Here is a 27,358-nt window from a genome sequence, read left to right as displayed (position 1 = left end):
AGACAGGAAGTGATGCCTGCAGACGACGGCAAACTAAAGAGTGATATTAAACCATTGTAGACGTTTCTTTTTGGAAGGCTATGGTGAAACAGCGAAGCACACATGTTGCAGGTCCTTGCTGCAGAAATGGATCCCTCAAAGGCAAGTTAGTCAATGTATTTTTTACGTTGCACATAAACAATAACCTTAAATGACTCATTTCGTTTGCGACGACGACAAATAAAAGAACGAAAGGCATTTAGGTTAAAACAGCAGTTGTACGTGGAAATGATCTTAAAAGAGACAATATCTAAATCCACTATACATTCTAAACACACAGTGACATTTAGATTACGGTGGCTATCGGTGCTACTATTTATTATCTAAATAATAGATTTGGACCTACACTGCAAAACAAATCTAAATGTATTTTCAAGGGGCAATAGTTTTATTTGTTTACGAGCCAACACTGCTTATCAATTTAACTTCCGGTATGACGAGCAGTGGGTGTCGTAAAGGCGTTCAGTTTGTCGCAACACTTTCAAGCGAATGTATGGCGTTGTACTACAATGTCTAGTTATAAAGAAAAGCGAATATGTTTTTAAAAACGTATTTTCAGACAATGAAAGGAACAAGCGAAAACCTAAATGTCTATATTGATGTTTTAAGAGCGTTTCCCGACTCGAGTCTCCTCTATAGACCTTCTCATAGGCTTGTTGTCGCTGCCCTCTGATTGGACCAGCGGCCTCTGCCGAGAATCAGCGAACAATCAAAGATTGTCTATGCAGCCAAGAGCCACCCAACCGTCACGATTGTAAACATTGTGGTATTCTCTTGTTATTTATTACTTCGTTTTTTTTTCTCACAGAGACGGACCTATTCCCAATGATTATAATTAACTACTCTAAATAATTTACTTTGTGCCTTGTTTTTTTATGGTCTATTGCGCCTGATGACTTGTGCGGAGTGGGCCTTCTTTTCAAGCAGCCCTCTGTGCAGCCAGGAGCTCAGAGGCGATGAGAGGGGAGGGCAGACAGCACAAGGGACTGGGTGGGAGCAGGAGGGATGCGAGGGTGGAAGCAGGAGAAGAAGAAAGACATAGTGGTGAGGAGATCATCTCTCTGATGCTGAGTCACATAACCAAGGGACCACATCCCCATGAGTCTTTGGGAACAATGGAGGAGCTTGAACACACTTGCCCCCATCCTCGGACGGTAGGGCATCAGTGTTTGTTTTCATGTATGTACATTTCATGAAGTGTGTGTGTGTGTGTGTGTGTGTGTGTGTGTGTGTGAGTGTGTGTGTGTGTGTGTGTGTGCAAGAGAGACAAAAGGCTTCTGGTGATGAAGTAGATCTCTTTTTCACATGTGCCTGTTGGAGATGCTGAGTGGACACTGAGTGGGTTGCATGATGATCCAAAAAAAGGCGCAGTGAAGACAAAGAGGTGCAGCCAGCCTCCGATTTTTGTTTCTCTCCCGTCTTGCTCGTCTTTTGGCTTTAATCCTTCTTATGCCAGATGTTCCTTACTTATGCCAGAGTGCGCCTTATTGAGCGCGCTCACGTCGCTCATCCTGATAGGCCCCTGTGGTCATGGCCAGTTAAGCTTTTACCATCTGGCCCGTGCTAAATGTTCGCAAGACACCTCCCTCTCTGATTGTTTTTTTTGATATAAATCTCCATTTAAGTCCCACTTGTGAAATATAAATGACATTGGCCTCAATAATATGATGTAGGTTTAGTGCACCGTAACAGAAGGCCAATGTCAGTATTGATCTGTACCCAGAAAGCACCGGGAGTGGATGCAAACATCCATCGCTTTTCTAAACCACTTATCCTCTTCATGTTCAGTGAATGAAAGGTGGACTCCACCCAGATAGATGTTTTTTGACATTGAGACTCGAGCAACAGCGCCTCTGCTGGTTGCAGCCAAGTAGTACACACCATTAATCAACAATCATTTCCACACATAGGCAGAATTTTGACTTGAAGGAACAATTTCCTTGGAACGCTCCAAATGTGTTATTAACCCAGATATACTGTATGTGACCCTTATTTTTATCAGACCCAATGGAAAAAATAGAAAATCAAAGACAAAAAAAAAAGTATGTTCTTTTTTCTTAACTGCTTAACAGCTGTTTGAATCCCTAAAAAAACGGTGCTAAACCCGTCCACTGACTTTTTACAAGCAGGTCTCCAGTTGCTGGCATGTCAAACAATCAGCCAATATCCTTTATTTAACCAGGTAAAAGTCATTGAGATTAAAATCTGTTTTCCAAGAGTGACCTGGCCAAAAGGGAAGCAAAACTAAGTTACAGAAATACATGTAACAACAACAAAAAGCAGCAGAAGTCACATACCAAAAAAATAAGTGTTTCTGTAAGAAACAATTTAAAAACAAGTTCAATGCATGATAGAACTGTTTTTTTTTATCCTTAAAAATGGACTGAAATTTCCCCTATTGATGCGTTAGGTAGCCTCAAATTTTTTTGTAAGTCATTCCAAGACCAGGGAGAAGCACATCTGAAAGCTTTTTTTCCCTCTTAAGATTTGTTTTATCTTAAAGAACCAACATGCAAATAATTTCCTGCGACCATAAACTGTAGCACCTGGAATCTCTACATATATCACAAATAGGTGGGAACCAACCCAAGAAATTATTTATATAAAAAAAAAAACATTGGAAAAAATCTGAATGGATAGTTTTCCGTTGCATACAAAGTGCAATGGTGGACAAGGTTGCCACAACCAGTAATAAAACGTAAGACACAGTGCTCTACATTAGCCAGTTTATTCAAATAAGTGTCGGATGCATTCATAAAAGTCAAGCCTCTAGAACAGTGGTTCTTAACCTTGTTGGAGGTACCGAACCGTACAGGTACCGTACAGTTTCATATGCGCATTCACCGAACCCTTCTTTAGTGAATAATAAAATGTTTTTTTTTCTTCAAATTCAAAACAAAGTTATATGTTTTTGGTAACACTTTATTATGGGGAACTTATTCTAAGTAACAAAGCCTTAATTTACAGTTATTTGGACACTAGGGGAACATATTCTAAGTAACAAAGACTTAATTTAGAGTTATTTGGACACTAGGGGAACATATTCTAAGTAACAAAGACTTAATTTAGAGTTATTTGGACACTAGGGGAACATATTCTAAGTAACAAAGACTTAATTTAGAGTTATTTGGACACTAGGGGAACATATTCTAAGTAACAAAGACTTAATTTAGAGTTATTTGGACACTAGGGGAACATATTCTAAGTAACAAAGACTTAATTTAGAGTTATTTGGTTAGGGTTAGGGTTTGGGTTATAATAAGGCCATGCCGAAGAAGGCATTAATAAGTACTTAATAATGACTAGTAAGAGCCAATATGTTACTAATTTGCATGTTAATAAGCAACTAATTAATGGTGAATATGTTCGCCATACTAAAGTGTTACCATGTTTTATTACTGGTGCACAAAATGAACCGTGCATGAACATCACCTTGTTCAAACAACAAAACCAACACAGTGCATAAACTCACAACAAATTACACACCTGCAAATCAGTGTGACTTCTGCTGTAGCCGTATCCGTAATACGCCGATAGGGAGAAGTTTGTATTTACACGATGAGTCGGGTGTGTCTTGACCTCCGCCAAACCCCTGAGGCCGACTCACCGAACCCATAGGGTTCGATCGAACCCGGGTTAAGAACCACTGCTCTATAATCTAGCAAAGGCATTAATGTGGTCAGGATCAAGCGTTTCCTAACTTGTAGGGGGAAACAGGACTTGTTTCTAAAGAAAAAAAAAACATTTAATTTTAAGTTTTAAGTGTGTGTGAATGACAGGTAGAAAAGCTACGACTCTGTTGGGGAGAAGTTATTTGGCGCCACGAATTGTGGACGCACAATATAGGACGACACAGTTTCTAGGGAGAAAATGTCGCCTAATATTTGGGTCAATACAGTAAATTATATAAATATGTTCCAATTTGACTGTAGCGTAAACAGACAGATCAGCTGTGCCCTGTTTGGCGTTATCAAAATAAACCAATTGTGTGCTGAGCTCATTAAATATGGTAACTCTAAATATTGCACATTAGACGTAAACTGACCATTAAATAAGGAAAATGAATGCAGCCTGTAAGAATATGTCCCTGCCCCACAGTATGTTAATACTTGTTTACACCCATCCTGCACTAAAGTGAGCTGCAGTGTAAAAGCAGGCTTAATTGTGAGTGAGTGAGTAGGCCATTGTTTTGTCCCAGTGAGGTTGCTGTCAGCCACACCTTGTCAGTTCTCTTCCCTTACATCCATGGAGACGGATTCTGTTTCCAGTACTTTACGTTTCCCCTTGTGCTGTGATTGTTTTATACATCGTCCTGTGTATCTTTTAGCTTGTAGCATTTTACATCATTTCAGAACTTGTGCACCGCTTGTGCAGCTCTGCCTTCATGTCAGTCCATTGTTTTATGGGGCAGACATTTAGCCATTACTCTAATGACATCTTTGCTGTATTCCTCTTAGACGCTGACCAAGCCTGCCATCTTCGCCGCAGAGAGCAGCTGCGATTGCCGCGCCCCTCACGAGAAACTAACTGTCGCTCAGGCCCGCAAAGGAACCCCAGGTAAGAAACCTTAACGTGGGTTACTTTGGCGCAATAATGGTATGACAGGCAAGGCTTGGCAATTTAGGCTGGAAATCAGGAAAATATGGATTTTGAGGGTTAAAAATTAGATACAGTATGCCTGAATATTTTAGCATTTATATCTACTGTGAAACACTAGAAGTGGTACAATTTAAAAACAACCCCGATGATATGCCTCAAAAGTCAAATAAAACAAAAAGTGATGATAATAACCAGGGACCCCTCCCTACACACACAATACACATTGAGCGCAAGATTCCACAAACCATGGATGGGGGATTCAAATGAGTAGTAGATTGTAGTTTTTGCTTTTGTTTAGTTTTCTACTATTGACTTTATTTTGCTGAAAAGATTGTAAGCAATAACTTTGATGAACTCACGGACTGACTTTATTTCTATTATGAAAACAAGAGACAATTTAGTTACCGTCCTTCCCCACTAAGAAATGACATAACCCAATCTAAACTAACATAAAACAAATTGCTGTCAGAGCAGCTAAGATATTAAATTCTGCACATTAAACCTACAAACTGAGCTCTCTTAGAATAGAGTGGTCCTTCTACAAGACAGAGGTGTTTTTACGGTGCGTTCAAGGACTGCCGAACAGAGCAGGACGTCATAATGCCCGCCAGAAATAAAATAATCATGGATTTGATTTGTTATGCACTTTCCGTTTAAATAAATCTTTAAGTGCAAACCAATATTTAAAACAATAAAAGCTTACATGGAGTGAAATTAATGCCAAAACTCCAGAAACACACACATGTTCCACAAACACACAGAAAGATTCGCAAGTAGAATAAACAATTTTTTTCAGACTTTGATTAATTTATGGAACCAGTGACACTGCTCAGTTACTGGAGAAGCTATCTTAAAACAAGAGACAATGTATTTTACCATTAAAAAACAACATTCCCCAATCTAAACTTGTATAAACACATTACTGTCTGAGAAATTAAGATATTCAAATTGTGCAAATGAAACCTACAGGCTGTGCTCTCTTAGACAGGGAGAGCGATCAATACTTGAAGGAAGTGAACTTGATTGACGTCACATTAACCGGACATGACGCACCCAAACCTTATTTATTTCTTTATCATTAAAACAACACAAACTTTAACATATTACACAACCCAAAACCAGTGAAGTTGGCACGTTGTGCAATTCGTAAATAAAAACAGAATACAATGATTTGCAAATCCTTTTCAACTTATATTCAATTGAATAGACTGCAAAGACAAGATATTTAATGTTGGAACTGAGAAACTATTTTTTTTTTTTGCAAATCATTAACTTACAATTTAATGGCAGCAACACATTGCAAAAAAGTTGGCACTGTGTTACATGGCCTTTCCTTTTAACAACACTCAGTAAACGTTTGGGAACTGAGGAGTATTTTACGCTTCATTTTGGACAGGTCTGGACAACAGGCAGGCCAGTCTAGTACCCGCACTCTTTTACTATGAAGCCACGCTGTTGTAACACGTGGCTAGGCACTGTCTTGCTGAAATAAGCAGGGGCGTCAATGATAACATTACTTGGATGGCAACAAATGTTGCTCCAAAACCTGTATGTACCTTTCAGCATTAATGGTGCCTTCACACGTGTAAGTTACCCATGCCTTGGGCACTAATACACCCCCACACCATCACAGATGTTGGCTTTTCAACTTTGCGCCTATAAGAATCCGGATGGTTCTTTTCCTCTTTGGTCCAGAGGACACAACGTCCACAGTTTCTAAAAACAATTTAAAATGTGGACTCGTCAGACCACAGAACACTTTGCATCAGTCCATCTTAGATGAGCTTGGGCCCAGCAAAGCCGGCAGCATTTCTGGGTGTTGTTGATAAATGGCTTTGGCTTTGCATAGTAGAGTTTTACTTGCCCTTACAGATGTAGCGACAAACTGTAGTTACTGGCAGTGGTTTTCTGAAGTGTTGCTGAGCCCATGTGGTGAAATACTTTACACACTGTCCCTTTTTGATGCAGTACCGCCTGAGGGATCGAAGGTCTGTAATATCGCTTACGTGCAGCGATTTCTCCAGATTCTCTAAATCTTTTGATGATATTACAGACCGTAGATGGTGAAATCCCAAAATTTCTTGCAATAGCTCGTTGAGAAATGTTCTTATTAAACTGTTCGACAATTTGCTCATGCATTTGTTCACAAAGTGGTGACCCTCGCCCCATCCTTGTTTGTGAATGACTAAGCATTTCATAAAAGGTGTTTTTATACCCAATCATGGCACTCACCTGTTCCCAATTAGCCCGTTCACCTGTGGGATGTTCCAAGTTAAGTGTTTGATGAGCATTCCTCAACTTTCTCAGTCTTTTGTGCCAGCTTTTTTTAAACATGTTGCAGGTATCAAGTTCCAAATGAGCTAGTACTTGCAAAAAATAACACATTTTTCCAGTTCGAACGTTAAGTATTTTGTCTTTGCAGTCTATTAAATTGAATATAGGTTGAAAAGGATTTGAAAATCATTGTATTCTGTTTTTATTTATGATTTACACAATGTGCCAACTTCACTGGTTTTGGGGTTTGTAAAACAGAAGAAGATAAACATTCCAAAACTCAAATACAAATAATATGGCTCTAAGTAGCCAGAAACATATTGTTATATACAGTGTTGGGTTAGTTACTGAAAACCAGTAACTAGTTACAGTTACTAGTTACTTTATTTCAAGAGTAACTCAGTTACTAACTCAGTTACTTACACCAAAAAGTAATGCGTTACTGTGAAAAGTAACTATTTAGTTCCTTTTTTTCTTCTTGTTTTTTAAAGTACCCATTAATGCCCTTTTAGCCTTCATTTCAGTACTGTTATTGCACTGGAAAATAATACAATCTGTTGATCAACTTGACATGCATTTGCATCACGGAACTCTGCTAAGCAATGTGGTCTACATACAACACACAAAGGCAAAGATATGTTTCAAAAGGGCCAGTTTGTTTCAGGCCGGAACAAATTGACAAAACTATTTTAAATAGCTGCAACATAACATACTTAAGTAACAAACAGCAAAATAACAACATAGATGTAAACCTGGCTTCACCTAAGGAAGGCACATGTGACATACACAAAGCCTAACCAGGCAGATTTGAATTGTTGTTTTGGGCAGTAAAAGGGATCTTTGATCCAAGACACAACTTACATTTAACTAAAATGTTCTTTTCTTTGTGCTCGACAAAAAAAAGAAGTGAGAATATCTCCATGTTAAGACACTCGAGTCGAGTGTCTTAACATGGGCTGCGGCTCCGTTGTTAGTAAACACAGACACGCCTCTCCCCTCCCCACACCCACACCGCGCCTCCGGCTTGTGACACAGGAAGAATCTGTCAGTCTTGGGGGAATGAAGGGACTCAGATGCAGAGATCGGAGGTTCTAAATAAGGCTTTTATTTTGAAAATAACTCTTAACCTCCAGAGCAGAAAAATTTACAATCACTATGAGGTACTACTATGATATCAAAATAAAAGTTTCCAACAAGGGAAAGAACCAAAAATCACTCCAACGGAGGAATTAACAAAAATAAGACAAATATTACTAGCAACGAATCTGCTATAAAAAACTTTAACAAAAAGCGCTCCAAACGGAGGAAGAAATAAAGGATTATGAAAACTTACTACACTCACAATTATTCTAACAATTATATAAACAAAAAATCACTCAAACTTTGAGAAAGGAAATGTTAAGGAAAAATCATAACTCACCACTGCGGTAGAAAAAAGTTAAATAACGAAGGTCGCTCTGAGGGAGGAAAAAGTTAAACTCAAAAATTACAGCTAGACAAATGCTGGATTAACAAACGTGGTCGTGGGACGAGGCAAGACAAGAACATGAGCTTGGATGCAAGACAGGCACGAAGGATCGAGACAATCTGGCACAGAACAAGGGGAGGGTGGGCTTATATGGAACATGAGGGTAATGGGAAACAGGTGGAAACAATCAAGGGTCAGGGATGACGTCAGACTGGTGACACAAGAGGAAGGGCCCGTGATCTGAAACAAGAGGAGATGCTTTTTCAAAATAATACATGCAAATCACAAGACAGAAAAAACCAAGACAAGACTCTCCTCACCGCGGTGTGACAGTACCCCTCCCTTTAGGGCCGACACCTGACGGCCCAGGCTGTCCGGGATGGTCTTTATGGAAGTCCTCAATGAGGGTGGAGTCCACAATGTGTCGAGAAGGCACCCACTGTCTCTCTTCCGGTCCATACCCTTCCCAGTCCACCAGATACTGTCTGCCCCGGCCCCTGCTGCGAACTGCTAACAACTTCTTTACTTTGTAAACAGGACCGCCCTCAATCATCTCGGGTGGCGGAGGGGACGTGGTGGCTGGAACCAACGGGCTTACTTTAACCGGTTTCACTCGGCTGACGTGGAAGGTTGGGTATACTCGTAGGGACCGGGGCAGACGGAGTCGTACAGCAGAGGGTCAGATGACTCTGGTGATAGGGTATGGACCTATGAATCGGGGTGCTAATTTCTTGGAGGGTACCTTGAGTCGCATGTCCTTGGTCGAGAGCCAAACTCTTTGCCCTGGCTGGTATGCCGGAGCGGGTCTCCTCTTGCGATCTGCAGTCTTCTTTATCCGATCTCTCTGTCGGATCAGCACCAGACGAACAGCTGCCCAGATGCGTCGGCAACGTCAGACCAGAGCATGTGCCGAGGGGACCGATACTTCCGGCTCATTGTCTGGAAAGACAGGAGGTCGGAAACCATAAGCACTTTTGAACGGAGAGAACCCTGTGGCCGATGTAGGTAATGAATTGTGTGCATACTCAACCCAGACCAGGTGTTTGCTCCATGTAGAGGGATTCTGGGACACCAGGCACCGGAGGTTGGTTTCCAGTATCTGGTTGAGGCGTTCGGTCTGGCCGTTGGCCTCCGGGTGATAGCCTGAGGTCAGGCTGGCCTTAGCTCCTATAAGTCTGCAGAAATCCCTCCAAAACCGTGATACAAACTGGGGCCCCCGGTCAGAGACAATGTCTTTCGGGAAGCCATGAATCTTGAACACATTGTCCATCATGATTTCTGCCGTCTCCTTGGCGGAGGGCAGCTTAGGCAAGGCAATGAATCTCACCATTTTGGTGAAACGGTCTACCACTGTTAGGATGGTGGTGTTACCTGGAGAGACCGGGAGCCCCGTGACGAAGTCCATGGAGATGTCGGACCACGGTCTGGAGGGAATAGGTAGGGGCTGCAGTAGACCCATACGGGACCCGGATGATGTTTTGTTCCGGGCACAGACCGAACATGCCTCCACGTACTCCCGAACCTCCGGCTCCATGGATGGCCACCAAAATCGCCGGGAGATGGCGAACATCGTTCTCCGAACTCCCGGGTGGCATGAAAGCAGGGAGGTGTGAGCCCAATGGATCACCTGTGAGCGTAACCCAGTCGGAACAAACAAGCGATTACCTGTGCACCCACTAGGTGGCGGGGTTCCACCATTTGCCTGCTTCACCTCATCTTCTATTTGCCAGGTAACCACTCCAACCACACGGGACAGTGGAAGGATAGATTCTGGTTCCTTGGCAACAGGCTCGGGGTCGAAGCGTCTAGACAGGATGTCTGGCTTGACGTTCTGGGACCCCGGCCTGTAAGATAGAGAAAAAGAGAAGCGGTTAAAAAAAGAGTGCCCACCTGGCCTGGCGAGAGTTAAGTCTTTTTGCTTTCTTTATGTATTCTAGATTTTTATGGTCTGTCCAGACAATGAACGGAAGATCGGCCCCCTCAAGCCAGTGTCTCCACTCTTCAAGGGCAAGTTTGACGGCCAACAACTCACGGTTGCCGACGTCATAGTTCCTTTTAGCTTTGGATAAACGTTTGGACAAGAAGGCACAGGGATGCATCTTGCCATCCTTCTCAGCTCGTTGGGATAGAACGGCTCCGACTCCTTCGTTGGAGGCATCCACCTCTACCACGAACTGGCGTTGTGGGTCTGGCATGGTGAGAATCGGAGCCGACGTAAAACGCTGCTTGAGGTTCTGGAAAGCACTCTCAGCTTCTGGAGTCCATCGGAATTTAACCTGAGTGGAAGTGAGGGCATGGAGAGGGGCCGCTATAGCACTAAACCCCCTTATAAACCGCCTATAGAAATTGGCAAATCCTAGGAATTGCTGAACCCTTTTGCGACTATCGGGAGTGGGCCAGTCGGTAACTGCACTTATCTTAGCCGGATCCATCTGGACCTTTCCTGGAGCGACTATAAAACCCAAGAAGGAAATAGTGTTAACATGAAATTCACTTTTTTCTGCTTTGACATATAACTGGTTTTCCAATAGTCTTTTAAGGACCCTAGTCACGTGCACTTGGTGGGTGTCAATGTCTGGTGAATAAATTAAAATATCATCCAGGTATACATATACAAATTGATCAAGGAAGTCTCTGAGCACATCATTAATCATAGTTTGAAAAACAGCGGGTGCGTTGGTGAGTCCAAATGGCATAACAAGGTATTCATAGTGTCCACTGGGAGTATTAAACCCAGTCTTCCACTCATCCCCTTCCCTTATACGGATCAAGTGATAGGCATTACGAAGGTCGAGTTTTGTAAATACCTTAGATTGTTGAAGTTGGTCGAATACTGAAGACATGAGAGGAAGGGGGTACCGGTTCTTTATAGTGATGTCGTTGAGTGAACTGTAATCGATGCATGGTCTCAAGGATCCATCCATTTTGCCCACAAAGAAGAATCCAGCACCCGCTGGTGATGAGGAGGGGCGGATCAGCCCAGCTTTTAATGAGGCTGTGAGGTATTCCTTCATGGCCGCTTTCTCTGGACCGGAAACAGAATACAAGCGACCTTTGGGTATGGTGGACCCTGGGATCAAGTCAATGGCGCAGTCGTATGGACGGTGCGGAGGAAGAGACATGGCTTTGGTTTTACTGAAGACCTCTCGTAACTGGTGGTAGCATGGGGGTACAGAGTTCAGGTCCGGGTACTCGGATTCTGTGGTGGGGTTTGCAGAAAACAGATTGAGTTGCGCTACACTTTTCTTTGGTGTATCGCCGATAAAACAGTCATTATTACAGTCCTTCCCCCATGCTTTAATTTCTCCTGTTCTCCAGTCTATCTGGGGGTTATGTTGAATCAGCCATGGAAGTCCCAAAATCAATGTGTGTGAGGCGGCTTCGAATAGATACAAGCGAATCCTTTCCTCATGGTTTTCTATGGATATGCGGATTGGTTCTGTGGCGTGGGAAATCATAAACAATTCCTTCCCATCAAGAGCTTTTGCTCTAATGGGTCGAGCTAACGGTTCGGATCTGATCCCTAATTTTGCAGCTAAAGACCAGTCCATCAAACTCTCGTCTGCCCCTGAGTCAATAAGCGCCCCAATGTTTGTGACTGTGTGATGTTTTACCTGGATCCTGGTGAGGGTACGCTTACTGGGAGTAGTGGCAATATGTTGACTCACTCCGATGGGTCGTTTTTTAGGGCAGGTGGCGACGAGGTGGCCCGGCTCCCCGCAGTAAAAGCACCTTCCTTCCAGCTGTCGTCTCTGACGTTCCTCCTGTGTCAGCCGCGCTCTTCCCAGCTGCATTGGATCCTCACCTTCCGCTTTGGGGTTTCGGTGACTTGACTCCGATGAAGCGGTGTAAAGATCCGGACCATGATGCGTCTGATGATGTGCCACTCCTCCCGTAGTGGTGGTTCGTGCGCCCCGATGTCGTCTGAGCTGCGTCAGTCGGTTGTCGGTACGAATGGCGAGCGCAATGAGCTTGTCCAACCCAGCTGGTAAGTCTAGTGGTACAAGTAGATCTTGAATATGTACAGCCAAACCTTTCAAAAAAGTATCATAAAAGAGCAGCGGCGTTCCACCCGCTCTCAGCCGCTAGCGTGCGGAATCGGATGGCATAGTCACAAACCGAGTCTCGACCTTGCCTCAGTCTGCTCAACTCCTGTGCCTTCTCTCGGTTATCTGTGACAGGGTCAAATGTCATTCGCAGTGCCGTCTGGAAATCTGTGAGGGAGTTGCAAATGGCTGCACCTCGGTCCCATTCAACGGAAGCCCATGCCTTGGCTCTACCCTTCAAGTGGGAGATCATAAAAGCGATCTTCGCTCGTTCAGTGGGGAAGGCGTGAGGATTAAATTCAAAATGGATAGAACAATCTATCATGAATGTTTTGCTTTGTCCGGTTTCACCTGAATAGGATGCGGGAGGTGCCAGTTTACTTCCGGCTCCGGCGAATGACGTAGGCGGTAGGGGGGCAGGTACGGGTGCCGATGCGGCGGTTAGAGGAAGTTGCCGGGCCGTCTCCTGCAGCTGGGTGGTTAGTCGGGTCATGTGTTCGGCCATCGCCGTCTGGAAATCCTCTTGGCGTGAGAGGCGGGTTGCCTGATCCTGGAGGGCGGCGGAAATTTGTCCTTTCTCTGCTGAGTCCATACTGGCCAGATTGTAATGTCAGGCTTGGGCGAATGAAGGGACTCAGATGCAGAGATGGGAGGTTCTAAATAAGGCTTTTATTTTGAAAATAACTCTTAACCTCCAGAGCAGAAAAATTTACAATCACTATGAGGTACTACTATGATATCAAAATCAACGTTTCCAACAAGGGAAAGAACCAAAAATCACTCCAACGAAGGAATTGACAAAAATAAGACAAATATTACTAGCAACGAATCTGCTATAAAAAACTTTAACAAAAAGCGCTCCAAACGGAGGAAGAAATAAAGGATTATGAAAACTTACTACACTCACAATTATTCTAACAATTATATAAACAAAAAATCACTCAAACTTTGAGGAAGGAAATGTTAAGGAAAAATCATAACTCACCACTGCGGTAGAAAAAAGTTAAATAACGAAGGTCGCTCTGAGGGAGGAAAAAGTTAAACTCAAAAATTACAGCTAGACAAATGCTGGATTAACAAACGTGGTCGTGGGACGAGGCAAGACAAGAACATGAGCTTGGATGCAAGACAGGCACGAAGGATCGAGACAATCTGGCACAGAACAAGGGGAGGGTGGGCTTATATGGAACATGAGGGTAATGGGAAACAGGTGGAAACAATCAAGGGTCAGGGATGACGTCAGACTGGTGACACAAGAGGAAGGGCCCGTGATCTGAAACAAGAGGAGATGCTTTTTCAAAATAATACATGCAAATCACGAGACAGAAAAAACCAAGACAAGACTCTCCTCACCGCGGTGTGACAGAATCAGAAGAACGACACTGCAGCGCTCCAATAAAACACACTCACATCTTCTGTTTCTAGCCGATACTACATAAAAAATAACATAAAATAACGTAGTAACGCATCATGTAGTAACGGTAACGGAGTTACTGAATATAAAAAATAACGCGTTAGATTACTAGTTACCGCCGAAACTAACAGCGTTACTTTGTAACGCGTTAGTCCAAACACTGGTTATATAACATATTTCTTCTGTCAAGAAAGTATATATTATGTGGCTATTTACTTTATAATTAAAAAACAAAAACTTGTTTGTAAGTGTGTGAGTACTTTTTGAGTGCATTTAACGATACCATGGTAGGGACGGCGTGGCGAAGTTGGTAGAGTGGCCGTGTCAGCAATCGGAGTGTTGCTGGTTACTGGGGTTCAATCCCCACCTTCGACCATCCTAGTCATGTCCGTTTTGTCCTTGGGCAAGACACTTCACCCTTGCTCCTGATGGCTGCTGGTTAGCGCCTTACATGGCAGCTCCCGCCATCAGTGTGTGAATGTGTGTGTGAATGGGTGAATGTGGAAATACTGTCAAAGCGCTTTGAGTACCTTGAAGGTAGAAAAGCGCTATACAAGTATAACCCATTTATCATTTATTTATCATTTAATAATAACTGACAATTTTAGTGACAATAATCGTGATATGAAATGTTCCTATCGTTCCATTCCTAATCCCTTCACAGATTATTTGAAAAAATAATCAATAGATTAATCACATCTTCAAACAAACTGCAAATATACTATACAATTTCCCCCAAAACATTTTATATGAACTGGTTATACTGTGTGTGGAGTTTGCATGTTCTCCCCGTGACTGCGCGGGTTCCCTCCGGGTACTCCGGCTTCCTCCCACCGCCAAAAACATGCACCTGGGGATAGGTTGATTGGCAACACTAAATTGTTCCTAGTGTGTGAATGTGAGTGGGAATTTTGTCTGTCTATCTGTGTTGGCCCTGTGGAGAGGTGGCGACTTGTCCAGGGTGTACCCCGCCTTCCGTCCGAACGTAGCTGAGATAGGCTCCAGCACCCCCCGCGACCCCAAAAGGGACAAGCGGTAGAAAATGGATGGATGGATGGATGGTTATACTGTGCATAACACTTAATAACTACAGCAATACCTATAAAACACTACCAGATGACAGCACTGCTCTTACCTTCTATATCTGTCAGTCAATTTCTAAAGGTGAGTAGAAATAATCTGTTTAAATACAATGAATAAAAAAATAGACAAACACCCGTCCTGAAAATGCAATAAAATCATATCATTTTAAATTGTGCATTTCAGTGGACCGTCCAGTGAGAGTGTATGCCGATGGCATCTTTGACCTCTTCCACTCTGGCCATGCCCGTGCTCTCATGCAGGCCAAGAACCTCTTCCCTAACACCTACCTCATTGTGGGAGGTAAGAGACTACCTGAAAAAAATACCTTTAAAAAGCAGCTGAAAACACACTTACTGTAATATTTGTGTGAAACAGTGTGCAGTGATGATCTGACCCATAAGTACAAAGGCTTCACGGTCATGACAGAGATAGAACGATACGAAGCGCTACGACACTGCCGCTACGTCGATGAGGTACTGAGGGATGCTCCTTGGACGCTCACACCCAAATTTCTGGAGGAACACAAGGTGCGTGCGAAGGCTGTTCAAACACTAGTGGGAGGCCGTGTGCGTACATCCGCCAATACACTGTACTTTAATTGTTTCTCAGATCGATTTTGTGGCTCATGATGATATCCCATACTCCTCAGCAGGGAGCGAGGATGTCTACAAACACATCAAGGAGGCAGGTTAGTGTGTGTGTGACGCTCTGGGAAGTGAAAACTATTCCGCTGTTAAAGGAATATTTGTTTCATATGCACACACTAGGGATGTTCGTGCCTACACAACGCACCGAGGGCATCTCCACGTCAGACATTATCACTAGAATTGTCAGAGACTACGACGTCTACGCCCGACGCAACCTCCAACGTGGCTATACGGCCAAGGAACTCAACGTCAGCTACATCAATGTGAGGTCATGATTCTGGTGTGGCCTTGGGCTGATTCTCTTAACTTTATAGCTGTAATCTTAAAATGTAGTCTTATCTTTAGGACTGTGATCTGTTTGTGGCGATAGGGGTGAATGACGTAATGATATAATCGTCGCTAAATAGGCTCCACCGATCACTCCTGCTCAATCTTCTTACTCTCTGGCAAACTAGGCATGTTACCATGTGTTTATGAACAAGGGTAAACGGGCAGGTCGCGACAAATCCATTCGGGCAGCCAAAGATAAATGAATGCATGGTAAACATTGGAATGAAATTTGCTGAAAGAGGTCCGGTTATGCAAAAACAATATTTCTTACCTGTTGGTACCTGTTTTTGTGTATTAGGGATCACCATAAGTTACATTTTTTTAAATCAAACTATGTTGGCATGGCGGATATATTTTTTTCAACAACACATGCACCTGGGGACTTGTTGAGCTGATTGGCACACTAAATTGGCCCTAGTGTGTGACTGTGAATGGTTGTCTGTCCATCTGTGTTGAGGTGCCTTCCGCCCGAGTGCAGCTGGAATAGGCTCCATCCCTGCCCGGGCCCCCAAGGAGGACAAGCGGTAGAAAATGGATGGATGGAATTTACACTTCTTCCAAACTTCCTCCAAACAAACCATTTGGAATTTGCTTGATTTTAGTGACCATTTATTCCTTAATTGCGTCAGCAAATATCGCCATATATGGTAGAGGTTTACCCGAAGAAATTTGCACAAGTCCAACATTTTTATCCAGTTGTGGTCTAAAGTTGAAGTTAAAATAATCCTTATTTTTGTCTTTCATCTTGTTGTTGGGGACACTGGATCGCACATGCACATGCATGCTAAAATCCTCCACTGTTGCCACTACTAATAAAAAGGAGCGAATAGTTCTAACTTATATCAGTCAGTAGACTTTATACGGAAGCGCTAAAATCTACAACATGGCTGACGGGATGGAGACACATTCAAAGGGGGTTGGTCTTAAAGAGGGCTTTGGCACATGAATAGGACTGCCCACAAAACGGCACATTCTGAAGAGAAAGTCCGAAATAGGGTCTGTTAAACTAAATCTATGGAAAATTTGATTAGAGCACCAACATTAAATGTTATGTGCACCCAAGAAAGTGTTTTAAATGAAAAATAAATTACCCCTTTAAAAGACGCACAGCGTCCAGATGATAGAAAATTCCCTAAAAAGTTTTCTTTATGTATTTTTTGCTCCTGAAAATAAATCTGACAGTCATTTCCCATTATATCAATTAGTTTTTGGTGGACAACTAACTGTACTTGGAACGCCTCATTTCTATCGCCAGACTTGATATGCAGCCCCCTCTTGGTGTGACGTCATCTACAGAACTGGAGCCCAATTCTCTGCATAGACAGTGTGGATAAAGGCATGTATTTTATTTTGATCACTTAATTGCATGCTTTTGTCACCCTGGTCCATGATTACTTAAAAACTGATATGTTTGACAGTAGCAAAAAAATAAATATTTTCCAACTTCCATCTTTTCTTCCAACAACATCAAAGCCTGTGTTTCCTCGTGCTCTTTCAGCATTTCCTCAGGCGTTTTGAGGAAAACATCAGTAGAAGAGGACGCAAAATAGAATACTCGCGGCTTACCTTCCTTTTTTATCTCCGTGTCTGCACTTCTTTCTCCGTTTTTTCCGCAGGTTCTGACTCAGTCTTTCTCCCCTCGAGTGTGCTCCTGATTTTTGGGATTGCATTTGGCTTGAGTCTTTCAAACTTTTTCCATACCCTTCTTCTTCAAAGTCAGAAACATTAAAATGATAAGTGCAAATGGCGAGGTCCATAATTTTTTCATATTCCCATCATTTGGAAATGGATGCAGGCTGACCCCCTCTTTAGTTGTTTTGCTAATACCTGCAATAATGTATGTGGCAGCCATATTTGGTGATTCCTTAAAATTCTGTGTGAATATAAAATGATTCGGGATGAAGATGCTACCAAAACACATACTATTGCATTATGAAATTAGCTCCAGTCTTCTGTAGGTGACGTCAGCAGGCTGATGCAGGCCCGCCCACATTTTGGAGCTAAAAGTGGCCGTTCCAAAATGTGCTGAAACTTGTTAGAAAACAAGCCCACTGTGTCTATTTTGTAGACATATTTTTTAGGTCCAAAACTATGTGCAAATCTTGTCAGCATTGGAGGGGCCCCTTAAGTCGACAACCTGTCTTTTTTGACCAACTCATTAATTTTGTGACGACATGTCTTGTTGTATTATTAACTTCCTCGTTTTCGCTGAGCAGCTTAAAACGACATAACTATGGGTTAGTACATGTGCACACTGTGGGGGATCGACATTAACAGGTTTCATTCGTGTAGCCCCTGTACAGTGCATCCGGAAAGTATTCACAGCGCTTATATTTTTCCACATTTTGTTATGTTACAGCCTTATTCCAATGGCAATGTGAAAAGGTTTTATTACATTTTTTTTTGCTAATTTCTTTTTAAAAAAAGCACATGTACTAAGTATTCAGACCCTTTGCTCAATGTTTGGTTGATGCAGTTTCGGCAGCAATTACAGCCCAAATATTTTTTGATACGATCCCACAAGCTTGGCACACCTATCTTTGGGCAGTTTTGCAAATTTTTTTTTGTGGCACTTATTAAGCTTCATCAGGTTGGATTAGAAGTGTTGGTTTTCATCCAGGGTGTCTGTAGATTGCTGCATTTATCTTCCCATTTACTCTGACTAGTCCCCCAGTTCCTACCAATGAAAAACTGCCTTTGTAGGCATGGTATTGGCCTGGCCATGAGCGGTGCCTGGTTTCCTCCAAACATGATGCCTGGCATTCACGCCAAAGAGTTCAATCGGTGTCTCATCAGATTAGAGAACTTTTGTTTCTCATGTTCTTGAGTCTTTCAGGTGCATTTTGGCAAACTTCTTAATAAGAAATTGCTTTTGTCTGGCCACTCTACCCTACAAACCTGATTGGTGGATTGCTGCAGAGATGGTTGTCCTTCTGGAACAGGGGTGGGCAATTAATTTTTACCGGGTGCCGCGTGAGCAACCCGAGCACTGCTGGAGGGTCACACCGACAATATTTGAATTAAATTTTGCTCAAATTATTTTTGATATACCGTAAGATAAATAATAATAATTATAATATTTTCATTTAACCTAACTTATCTTTATACAAAAGCCGATGGCTTTTGATGGTTTTATTTTTAACACTTTCTTACACAACACTTCCTGATGTATAATACAATGCAAAAATTTCCATTTCTGTCACTTTATCCTGCATCCTCTTTGTTGTGAACGTAGCACGCCTGTAAGGTGATTGGCGAAGGAGGAAGCGTTGCTGTTGCGGAAATGAGGAGTGAGGATAGACGTGCGTGTGGAAAGAACGAGATAAGTTGAGCTTGAGTATAGGTTGCTCAATAAAAGTTTAAAAAGAGCATCAGACTTTGTGTGCACTTCTTCTGGACGCTACAATTGGTGTCAGAAGTGGGATGAAATGCCTCCCAGTTCGCCTTGCCATCAAACCTGGGAGTCTTCATTGAGGGCGGAATTCCCCCATGCCAAGCAGCGTGCGCTGCATCTGTAGACGCTGCCTCTCTCCTTCCTCTCTCTCTTTGCGACGAGCTTCTCACGTCCGGGATACACACAGACATCTGCAGTGCTGCCGGCACCATAAGTCCCCACTCAATGTCCCTTCCCTCCCGTTCCATCTTGACAAAGTCGCCAGGAAACATCGTGGCACGTACCTCCCGATGACGTAGCAGGCTGAGCACACAAGCAGCGCAGTATGCACACACAATTAAGCAGCGGCAGTATGCACAAAGTTTTACTTATGATACCAAATGTAGCGTCCAGAAGAAGTGCACAGCAAGTCTGACGCTCTTTTTAAACTTTTATTGAGCAACCTAAACTAACACAGCTCAACTTATCTCGTTCCTTCCACACGCACGTCCATCCTCACTCCTCATTTACGCAACTCAAAAACACAACATCAACTTCAGCAGGTCGTTACACTATATTCTTTAAACACAGCAACCTGTGCAGTCCATGTCTTGTTGAAAACACGACATTCGTCATCAACTTTTCTTTTTTTAGCGTCTCGGGGATAACCTGGCATCACTTGTTGCTGTGCACCTCACTCACAGGACATACGCCCATAAATAAAACTTTTCAAAATAAAAGCAGCACAGTTGTATTGCACGCACAACATAGATGTTTTTTTACATTTATTTTGTAATTTGTGATTGCCGCTGCGCGCACGAGCATACGTCCACACGGAAGTAATACAAATAACGCTTTTCAAAACAAAAGCAGGACCGTTGTATTGCACACTCGAAATAGATACTTTTTAAAATGTATTTTGTAATTTATGATTGGCCTCACGCGGGCCAGACAGGTACGTACAAAGGGCCGGATGCGGCCCACGGGCCGCAGAATGCCCAAATCTGTTCTGGAAGGTTCTCTTCCCTAAAAAGGAATGTTGTAGCTCTGACAGAGGGATTATCGGGTCCTTGGTCACCTCCCTGACTAAACTAAAATGAATGCAGCAATGTACATAAACACCCTGGATGAAGACCGACTCTTCCCATCCAATCTCATGAAGATAAAGAGGTGCTGCAAAGAGGAATAGGCAAAACTGCCCGAAAATAGGTGTGCCAAGCTTGTGGCATCGTATTCAAAAAGACTTGAGGCTGTAATTGCTGCTGTGAATACTTAAATTGATGTGATTAAAAAAAAAAGTTTTTCATAAATTTTTCCAAAAAAAAAACTTTTCACATTGTCATTGTGGGGTATTGGAATAAATTAATTGATTCCATTTTGGAATAAGACTGTGACAACAAAATGTGGGAAAAAGTGAAGTGCTGTGAATACTTACCGGATGCACTTTATTTGTAACGTAACAACAAATATATCAACAGGAAAAGAAGTACCGGCTGCAGAACCAAGTGGACCGGATGAAGGAGAAGGTTCGTAACGTTGAGGAAAAGAGCAAACATTTTGTTTACCGCGTGGAAGAGAAGAGTCACGACCTCATTCAGAAGTGGGAAGAGAAATCCCGCGAGTTTATCGGTAACTTCCTGGAGCTATTTGGACCTGATGGGACATGGGTAAGCGTCACAAACGCACATTTTGGGGACTTCTAATGGCATTTAATTTGAGCTTTCACTCCTTTTGTGTGCGCTTGCGCAGAAGCAGGTGTTTCAGGAGCGCAGCGGCCGAATGCTGTCCTACGCTATGTCTCCCAGAGAATCCCCCTGCAGCACCCCGCCGCGTGAACTGTCTCCCCAGCGCTCACCTTCGCCCCCGTCTCCTCCCGACTGCTGGCACAATGCACGGCCCTCGCCGCCAACCTCCCCCAAAGGAGCGTTGGCCTCCATCAGCAGCATGAGTGAAGGCGACGAGGATGACGTGGACACTCCCACAAGCTCACGTTACTCACAGAACACTGCCTGACAGCTTGCGCGCGCACACACGCACACACACTTCCCACACACTGGATGGATACCAAAACACTTTACCTCAAGGAAAATACAGAAGCCGTGGGAATTCTGTGCAGCTGGGTTGTCGGTGTGACCCACGCAGAATAAGGTGGATGATGAAGGTTCACTGTATAACAGAAAAATGTGCACTAGTCACAGTAGATTGCTGAAAGAAACATTCCCGCAGCCTTGTCAAGCCACATACTGTTTTGTCTTTTTTTTAGGAGAGCACTGTCTCTTTGGGGGGGCCATCTTTTTTTAAGTAGGAGTCATAATATAAACAGCGCTATTAAAACACTTTCAGTACTGTACATTATTCAGTTGACAACTAAACCACACTAAGGCTTTTAAATTGAAAGCGGAAGATGACAAACCGGAAATGCAGGGCAAAAAGGGGTGGTGCTGTGAAATGAAGGTAAATCCAATTTTCTGATTTTGGTCCGTTTTCCTCAATTGTAATGGTTCTATGTGACCAATGTATACATTTCTTGTCTTTTAATGACAACAATGACGAAACATTGTTTGTGTAGTTAATTGGTAAGGCGTGCTCGGGTACACTGCATATAGTACCCGGATGCTTAGCTAAACTTTCACGCTAACTTTGACTACTGTTTTACTTTGACCATAAACAACAATTTAAGCAATAATGTGTTGGTGAAACAGCTGTATAATGTTAATAGGGCAAATTAAACAGTGGGTTTTCACCAATAGCTGTATAACGTTAATATGACACATTAAAAAGTGCGGTATGTTAATGAACGTAATAAGAGCTCACCTGTCAAGTGTGTGCAGGATCGGTGCTTCACACTAGAAAAGGTTCTTTTAAAACCGTAAAACTAATTCATAATACAACTCGCTCATCAATATAAATGTTTTGTCTTTCATAATACTGTATTACCTTCGACTAAAGTTGACAGAATACATAACATTTATGTACAGTACTTAACTCGCTGAAGCAGGCTCCGAGGTACGTGATCACGTGACCGGGAGTTGGCGTCAATTAGATAGCAAAGTTACGTCATCGTAACCCGGATGTTGGCGTTCATTAATTTTAGATGGGCAAACTTGATGTTATGTATGTTTGAATGAAGCAGACTGCAAATAAATTTTTTTTGGCACTATTACATTGGTGACTTTTACAAAAATAATATAAAGAAATTAAACAGCTTAGCTGTTACGCATCACGAGACACATAATACACGTCTCACTTGTGGCTATTTTAGGTTTAAAATCTAGGAATAATATGTCAGATTATGTCGTCTAAAACAGTGGTCTTCAACCACCGGGCCGCGGTCCGTGGATCGATTGGTACCGGGCCGCACAAGAAATTAAAAAATAATAATAATAAAATAAAAAAACAAATATTTTTTTTAAATTTAATTTTGTTTAATTAAATCAACATAAACACAAGATACACTTACAATTAGTGCACCAACCCAAAAAACCTCCCTCCCCATTTACACTCATTCCGTGGGCCAAATTTTCAAGCGTTGACCGGTCCGCAGTTACAAAAAGGTTGGGGACCACTGCTCTAAAAGATGACTTAACAGAGTCAATACATTGCTGCAGCGTTCATGAATTGTTTCAGGGAGTATTACACTATGTTCACTTGAAACCCCTACAATATATTATAATAGCAATGTTATTTTTTTATTAAAAAGTCCAAATAACTTGGTTTGGAAATAAAACTCAATTAATTGGCATGTAAAGACAACTCAAATTAGTAGTTGTGTTTTTTAAATAAACACACACGACACACTCTGAATATATAGTTTTTTTAATGCCAGGGTTGACAACAGGTTTGTTCATCTCATGCTGAATCACTTCTTTGCTCGATTGATTTCTTTTTGGTTGCTGATTGCACGTCTCCACATGGGGCCACTGTCACGCCTCATACATATATACATCTTTTTCAAGCTGGAATGAGCGCTTCTACACCATACATAGACAACAAATACATTATTCATAGTTCTATAGGTAGTTGAAGACACTTACTGTATATTTCATAATGAAAACGCAACATCTGCCGAATCTCAATAACAGCGAGAATCTGTAAAAGTTAGTAATAATCATAATTTCAGGGTACAGTTAAGTGCAAGGTTTACTTCAGTAGATGCCACATTTATATAAGTAATGATTCTGTCTCATATTGACCCGAACATAAGACAGCCCAGATACTATTATCCTAAAACTGACCAAACTTTAAATACATTTTCCCCCCAAGTGTATCTCTGCATCATGTGTGAGTGACAGGAAGAAAAACTCTGACCCGCTATAGGAAAAGTTGTTGTCGCTACCTGTTGTTGGTTTGCATGTTTAAATCGCGACACCCCGACTATAAGATGAAAAATATTGTCTGATAATTAGGTAAATCCCAATAATTACATTTAAAAAGTATGTGTATTCTTCGATACAACAGATAAAACATGTCGGCTAGCTGTTTGTAGCATTTTAACTAAATAAAATAAGTAAGATTAGCAATACTCATGTGAGATGCATTGTTATGATTGAAAGCACATTATTGTTATTCATCTATTTTTTGCTCTTTGTGAGTTAAAGAGCAAGATGGGTGCATGGCGATCACACTGCTTTATAAAAGAACTACAAATCCTAAAACATCCATCCCAATATTCAATAATAAGGCTTTTTATCTCAGTGTATGGTTTGTTGATTCAAGGCTGTAATGCAGTGCTGGCAAAACGACAAAAGTGACTACACTGGCCTGCTTGTGCGTCCACACTCAAGTCCCACTGAAACATGAATCCTAGGTGTAAAGGGAGAAGCAAACACACCCTTTTGACAAAGGCGAGATACTTGTGACTCAATCAGGCACACGAGACACAGTGGAACATGTTATCAGGACTCATCAGTTCAAAAATGGAGTTACAGTAATGAAACACGCCACTGGCCAGTGGTCATCTACCTTTATACCATGAAGAAAGCTTGATGAGTTTTTATCTGTTGGCTTTGTATTTGGACTTGCTGGCATCACGCGGTTCTTTGCTGGGGTTGCTCCAGTCATCTGCCTCGGGGCTGGTGGTGTAGTGGCGCCACGCCGACTTGTTGAAGACTGGCAGACGCTCAAACGACTCGCTCGACAGGGCCTTTATTTAAACAGAGGAGGAAAACACAAGCAGTGGGTGTTTATGGACTCAAATGCAGAGAGTACCAGGCATACCTGAAGTAGGTTTGTGTCCACTTCCTCTCTGGAGGATGACTTTATAACATATTTATTTTGTTCATGCTACCATTGATACTAGAAGTGTCAAACTCTTTCTTTTTTTTTTAAACTTTAAGGGCCACATTGCAATTATGGCTGCCCTCAGAGGGCCACATGGAAAGAAGTGGCGAGCCACTTTAAATGACCAGGTGAACCATTTTTAAAAAAAATGTGGAAGACCACATTAAATAACAAGGCAGGCCACATTTAATAATGTGACAGACCACGTTAAATAACAAGGCAGGCCACATTTAATAATGTGACAGACCACGTTGAATAACATGACAGGACACTTAAAATGATGTGGCGGACCACATTTAATAACGTGACGGTCCATGTTAAATAACATGACAAGCCATATAAAATGATGTGGCAGGCGGGTCACTTTAAATGACGTGGTGGACCACATTGAATGATGTGGTAGACCACTTTAAATGATGTGGCAGACCACATTGAATGACGTAGTAGGTCACTTTAAATGATGTGGCAGACCACATTGAATGACGTAGTAGACCACTTTAAATGATGTGGCAGACCCCGTTGAATGACGTAGTAGACCACTTTAAATGATGTGGTAGACCACGTTGAATGATGTGGTAGACCACGTTGAATGACGCGGTAGACCACTTTAAATGATGTGGCAGACCACATTGAATGACGTGGTAGACCACTTTAAATGATGTGGCAGACCACATTGAATGACGTGGTAGACCACATTGAATGACGTGGTAGACCACTTTAAATGATGTGGTAGACCACATTGAATGATGTGGTAGACCACGTTGAATGACGCAGTAGACCACTTTAAATGACGTGGCAGACCACATGGAATGACGTAGTAGATCACTTTAAATGATGTGGCAGACCACATTGAATGACGTGGTAGACCACTTTAAATGATGTGGCAGACCACATTGAATGACGTGGTAGACCACGTTGAATGACGCAGTAGACCACTTTAAATGATGTGGCAGACCACATTGAATGACGTGGTAGACCACTTTAAATGATGTGGCAGACCACATTGAATGACGTGGTAGACCACATTGAATGACGTGGTAGACCACTTTAAATGATGTGGTAGACCACGTTGAATGATGTGGTAGACCACGTTGAATGACGCAGTAGACCACTTTAAATGATGTGGCAGACCACATTGAATGACGTGGTAGACCACTTTAAATGATGTGGCAGACCACATTGAATGACGTGGTAGACCACGTTGAATGACGCAGTAGACCACTTTAAATGATGTGGCAGACCACATTGAATGACGTGGTAGACCACTTTAAATGATGTGGCAGACCACATTGCATGACGTGGTAGACCACATTGAATGACGTGGTAGACCACTTTAAATGATGTGGTAGACCACATTGAATGATGTGGTAGACCACGTTGAATGATGTGGTAGACCACTTTAAATGACGTGGCAGACCACATGGAATGACATGGTAGACCACTTTAAATGATGTGGCAGACCACATGGAATGACGTAGTAGATGACTTTAAATGATGTGGCAGACCACATGGAATGACATGGTAGACCACTTTAAATGATGTGGCAAACCACATTGAATGATGTGGTAGACCACGTTGAATAACATGACAGGACATGTCATGTCATTCAATGTGGTAAACCACATTGAATGACGTGGTAGACCACTTTAAATGATGTGGCAGACCACATTGAATGACGTGGTAGACCACTTTAAATGGTAAATAGGGGCGGCATGGAGTAGTGGGTAGAGCAACCGTGCCAGAAACCTGAGGGTTGCAGGTTCGCTCCCCGCCTCTTACCATCCAAAAATCGCTGCCGTTGTGTCCTTGGGCGGGACACTTCACCCTTGCCCCCGGTGCCACTCACACCGGTGAATTGAATGATGAATGATAGGTGGTGGTCGGAGGGGCCGTTGGCGCAAATTGCAGCCACGCTTCCGTCAGTCTACCCCAGGGCAGCTGTGGCTATGAAAGTAGCTTACCACCACCAGGTGTGAATGAATGATGGGTTCTACATGTAAAGCGACTTTGCGTACTTAGAAAAGCGCTATATAAATCCCAGGTATTATTATTATTATTATAAATGATGTGGCAGACCAATTTAATAGTGGCAGACCACATGGAATGACCAATGACGTGGCGGGCAACATGAAATGACGTGGTAGACCTCATTGAATGACGAATGACGTGGCGGATCACATTGAATGATGTGGCGAGCCACCTAAAATGATGTGGCAGGCCTTGAGTTTGACACATGTGATCTATACCAATAAGCCATGAAATAAATAAAAATACTAATGGTATATTTTTCTCCTCCAATATATACTTTTAGTGTGGGAAAAATGTGTCTGTGTCCAATTCCTGTCCACATCTGTCATCATCTAATAACAGCAGTGCGCTCTCAACGCACGCAGAGATATCACGTACGTAAAAGTAAGTGAAACGAAGCAATCGGCTGCGTTTACTGTGAGGGAAAATCTCCAGAGCAAATTTCTCGAGCAAAGCCTGCTTAGCTGCCGCCATTTTTTCTCTCGAGTCAAACGGCGCTAGTGCGTTTAAAGTGGTCTACCACGTCATTCTATCTGGCCCGCCACATCGTTCAACGTGGTCTGCCACATACTTTAAAGTGGTCTACCACGTCATTCATTGTGGTCCACCACATCATTTAAAGTGACCTGCCCGCCACCTGGGATTAAAGGCCTCACCTTTTCTCCTCCAAACATATTGCTGGGTATTGTGGCCAAACAGCTAAATTTTTGTTTCATCTGACCACAGTACTTTCCTCCAGAAGGTCTTATCTTTGTCCATGTGATGTCAGATGAAACA

General features: G+C 42.5%; 2 protein-coding genes across 3 annotated transcripts in view; one reads left to right on the top strand and one right to left on the bottom strand.

The window, feature by feature from the left end:
• Nucleotides 1-4: 4 nt before the first annotated feature.
• Nucleotides 5-22,651, top strand: LOC133629960 (choline-phosphate cytidylyltransferase B-like). 2 transcript variants are annotated; one of them, XM_062021118.1, is made up of 8 exons: nucleotides 5-141; nucleotides 4,497-4,596; nucleotides 15,107-15,223; nucleotides 15,299-15,450; nucleotides 15,533-15,611; nucleotides 15,691-15,833; nucleotides 20,752-20,940; nucleotides 21,023-22,651. In XM_062021118.1, the coding sequence occupies exons 1-8, from the start codon at nucleotides 103-105 to the stop codon at nucleotides 21,284-21,286; spliced, it is 1,083 nt and encodes a 360-aa protein (XP_061877102.1). In that variant the 5' UTR covers nucleotides 5-102; the 3' UTR covers nucleotides 21,287-22,651. The 2 variants fall into 2 exon arrangements, with proteins under 2 accessions (XP_061877102.1, XP_061877101.1); XM_062021117.1 differs by lacking the exon at nucleotides 5-141 and adding an exon at nucleotides 981-1,193.
• Nucleotides 22,652-23,074: 423 nt separating this feature from the next.
• pdk3a (pyruvate dehydrogenase kinase, isozyme 3a) overlaps nucleotides 23,075-27,358 on the bottom strand; it is a 33,247-nt gene continuing 28,963 nt past the window's right edge. The window contains exon 11 of the mRNA XM_062021119.1: nucleotides 23,075-24,416. Coding sequence (XP_061877103.1) covers nucleotides 24,267-24,416 — 150 coding nt within the window. The 3' untranslated portion in view covers nucleotides 23,075-24,266. The remainder of the gene's footprint in view (nucleotides 24,417-27,358) is intronic.

The sequence above is a fragment of the Entelurus aequoreus genome, linkage group LG15 (assembly GCF_033978785.1).
Source record: "Entelurus aequoreus isolate RoL-2023_Sb linkage group LG15, RoL_Eaeq_v1.1, whole genome shotgun sequence".
NCBI lineage: Eukaryota > Metazoa > Chordata > Actinopteri > Syngnathiformes > Syngnathidae > Entelurus > Entelurus aequoreus.
The sequence above is the reverse complement of the archived record's forward strand: the minus strand, read 5'-3'. Positions and strand labels throughout refer to the sequence as shown.